The following is a 2,635-nucleotide window of genomic DNA, read 5'->3' as shown; positions in this document are numbered from 1 at the left end:
CTAGAAAGAGAGAGAGCACACGATGCTGAGAGAAGAAGAAGCAAAACTCTTGGACAGCGGTCGCTTCAGGGGTTCAGGGGTTTTCTTAAAGAGAGAGCTTTTGTGAGGGAGAACTTTCTGTGAGGGAGAAATTGGATGTACGAGGGTTGAGTGTGAGATCTCCTCTTGTGATATTTCTTTTTCATAATAAAGTTTTGATGCCCCATGGAGGCAAGCTCTTTTTGGCTGATCTACATATTTTGATTGTTTTCTGTTTTATTTTTCTTTCTTCCTACTGTATCGCATAGTATCGAAAAGGTCTTGGGAGGTGGTGTCCCTGGCCAGACATCCACCCAACATCTTCGACACCACCACGATGACATCTGGATGACTAGCCTTTTCCAATGTAGAGTACATCACAGTGACTATCGCATCAAAAAGGTTTGCTTAGTTCAATGAACCGTCAACGACCACCGTGCCGTTTGCTATGAAGAGTGCATAGTTGAGCTGCATGTCCTTTGGTTGGTTGGCATATGCAATGTATGGGTACACGTTGACAAAGAGTGGTGTCTTCTTGGACACCAAGAATCCTGCAATGTCGGTCATGTCGGTGGATGATGCTTCGGAGAATACGCCTTGGGAAGGTGGGAATAACATGCCGAGGACATCAGTAGCAATGATGGTGGAGATGGGGATGTTGAGCTTGGCATCGGTGAGAGCAGTGTCGAGATTTTTCATGGCAGGGAGGACAAAACTGACGAGGTCGCCAGGAATGACCTCATTGCCAGCGGTGATATAGCGGAAGCTAGTGCCGGCCTGGATGTGGGGAATTACATTGTTTTGGACCTAGGTGCTAGCGAATGTTTGGTTGTTGGCAAGTCTCTCGAGGTCATTGTTGAGGGTGCCGAGTACGACCTCAATGCCAAATTTGTGGAGGTTGGTAAGGACGGCAGGGTTGGGTCGAAGAGGCGGACCAATTTGATGTTTCAAGAGTTTAAGAGACCTATCACTTTGTTTGGTGAGGGGAGGTTATTGCCTAGCAAGCCGTAGTTTATGCCAATGCCTTGAGCTCCTGCACCATTGATCACCAATCTTTCACATGAACTAATCTCAAAAATTTTATGGCATAGTTTATAGGTATATATACTACAATGGTGACAAATTGCATTTTATAGATAACCTATAAGCTGCAAATAGAGGGGTATATCGGGATCATATAATATTATTAATCTACCTTGCCTGCCATATACCAATGTCCGTAAAGTTCAGTAAAATACCGGCAAGAATACCAACACTTGAGATGAGAAGACTGAAAGTAGCAACAAACAGATTCAACATTGTTTCCATCTCTCCCATGTACCGCTATCACCCTTGAGCTGTTTTGTTAGTTATCGGTCACCAATTCTACCTATCAACAAATTAGAAACATTACATGACTAACTCCTTTCCATAACTCTCTAGTCAATTTGAAGCATGGAACATACATGAAACTAAGAGAAAATCAAAAACATAAGCTCGTGTGAGGAAGAGATGAAACATGTGTAATACCAGAAAAATGGAACCTATATATGTCATACAATAAAAACAGAGGAGGGAGGGAGAGAGGGACAAACAGAGAAAGAGAGAGATAACTAAGCTTACCTAATCCTACGTAAACAAAATAACTAAGAAGGTCCAGTAAAGAGATCGAGAGAACTCTGGAAGAAATTTGCTTGATGGTTTGTTTAGAAGAGAGACCATGTCCCCATTTTTATAAGATATCCAAGATTCAATATATGGTAAATGTTCATTTTTGGTGCGAATGTATCAGAGACCTAATCAGAATTGCACAATCCTATCTTGATGCATCATCTCTCTGTTTTGGTAAACATGTCATGCATTATCCATATCAAATAAGAGATGATGTTTCTGATATATATGATGATTGGGCATACCGCATCATGTTTACATTTGCAAGTGCAATGTGAACAGATCTTCATGGAAGGCTTCCTTTCTGCCTATCAGCAAATACTGGGTGCATGGCTTCATCTTCATAAAGAGTATAAAGGATTCCAAGTATAGCTCTCAGCTGACAAGTGTATGACACCTAAAGCTATTGCCAATTTGTTTAACAACTTAATATCCATCTACTGACTATTACACCATTGGCATGATTGGTTTGATATGAAAAGAGTACATCACATGACTATATGCATGGAAAGTGGAGCTATGTTATAATTGTTGAAATTTATCCAATTAATCCTACCCAGATGTGGCCCATACTAATGTGCATCAGAATTTATTTTATATGTTTTAAATCAATAATGATAAACCTCTAATAAAGTGACAAGGATATATTTGATGGTTATTGTCAAAAAGTTGAACTCTACCCAACCAATGTGGATAATGCCCATCTTCTAATTTTTATGACTGATTTAGTATTGATGAGGCACATTATAAAATGATACCTCTTATAGACTTAGTCCCCAACTCACCCAAAAGCTTGTGAGGTCCTTCAATCGAGAATATTCAGAGTTGGAATTGAAAAACTAGGGTGCTGTTTGTGAAAATCGAGAAGCACACCTAGCACGTTTTCTCATGGTTGTAGATAGGTGATTCAAGAGATCCTAGATGGCATTGATAGCTCCTCCATATCTCATAATGTTTTAATATTGTG

The 2,635-nt window shown here is 40.1% G+C and overlaps 1 protein-coding gene across 1 annotated transcript; it reads right to left on the bottom strand.

Annotated features, from left to right (window-relative positions):
* Window positions 1-426: 426 nt before the first annotated feature.
* Window positions 427-1,335, bottom strand: LOC140857987 (putative glucan endo-1,3-beta-glucosidase GVI). The gene is made up of 3 exons (XM_073257390.1): window positions 1,214-1,335; window positions 990-1,125; window positions 427-795 (listed from the first exon to the last, which is right to left on the bottom strand). The coding sequence occupies exons 1-3, from the start codon at window positions 1,333-1,335 to the stop codon at window positions 427-429; spliced, it is 627 nt and encodes a 208-aa protein (XP_073113491.1).
* Window positions 1,336-2,635: the final 1,300 nt, after the last annotated feature.

Source organism: Elaeis guineensis, chromosome 5, assembly GCF_000442705.2.
Source record: "Elaeis guineensis isolate ETL-2024a chromosome 5, EG11, whole genome shotgun sequence".
Lineage (NCBI taxonomy): Eukaryota > Viridiplantae > Streptophyta > Magnoliopsida > Arecales > Arecaceae > Elaeis > Elaeis guineensis.
The sequence above is the reverse complement of the archived record's forward strand: the minus strand, read 5'-3'. Positions and strand labels throughout refer to the sequence as shown.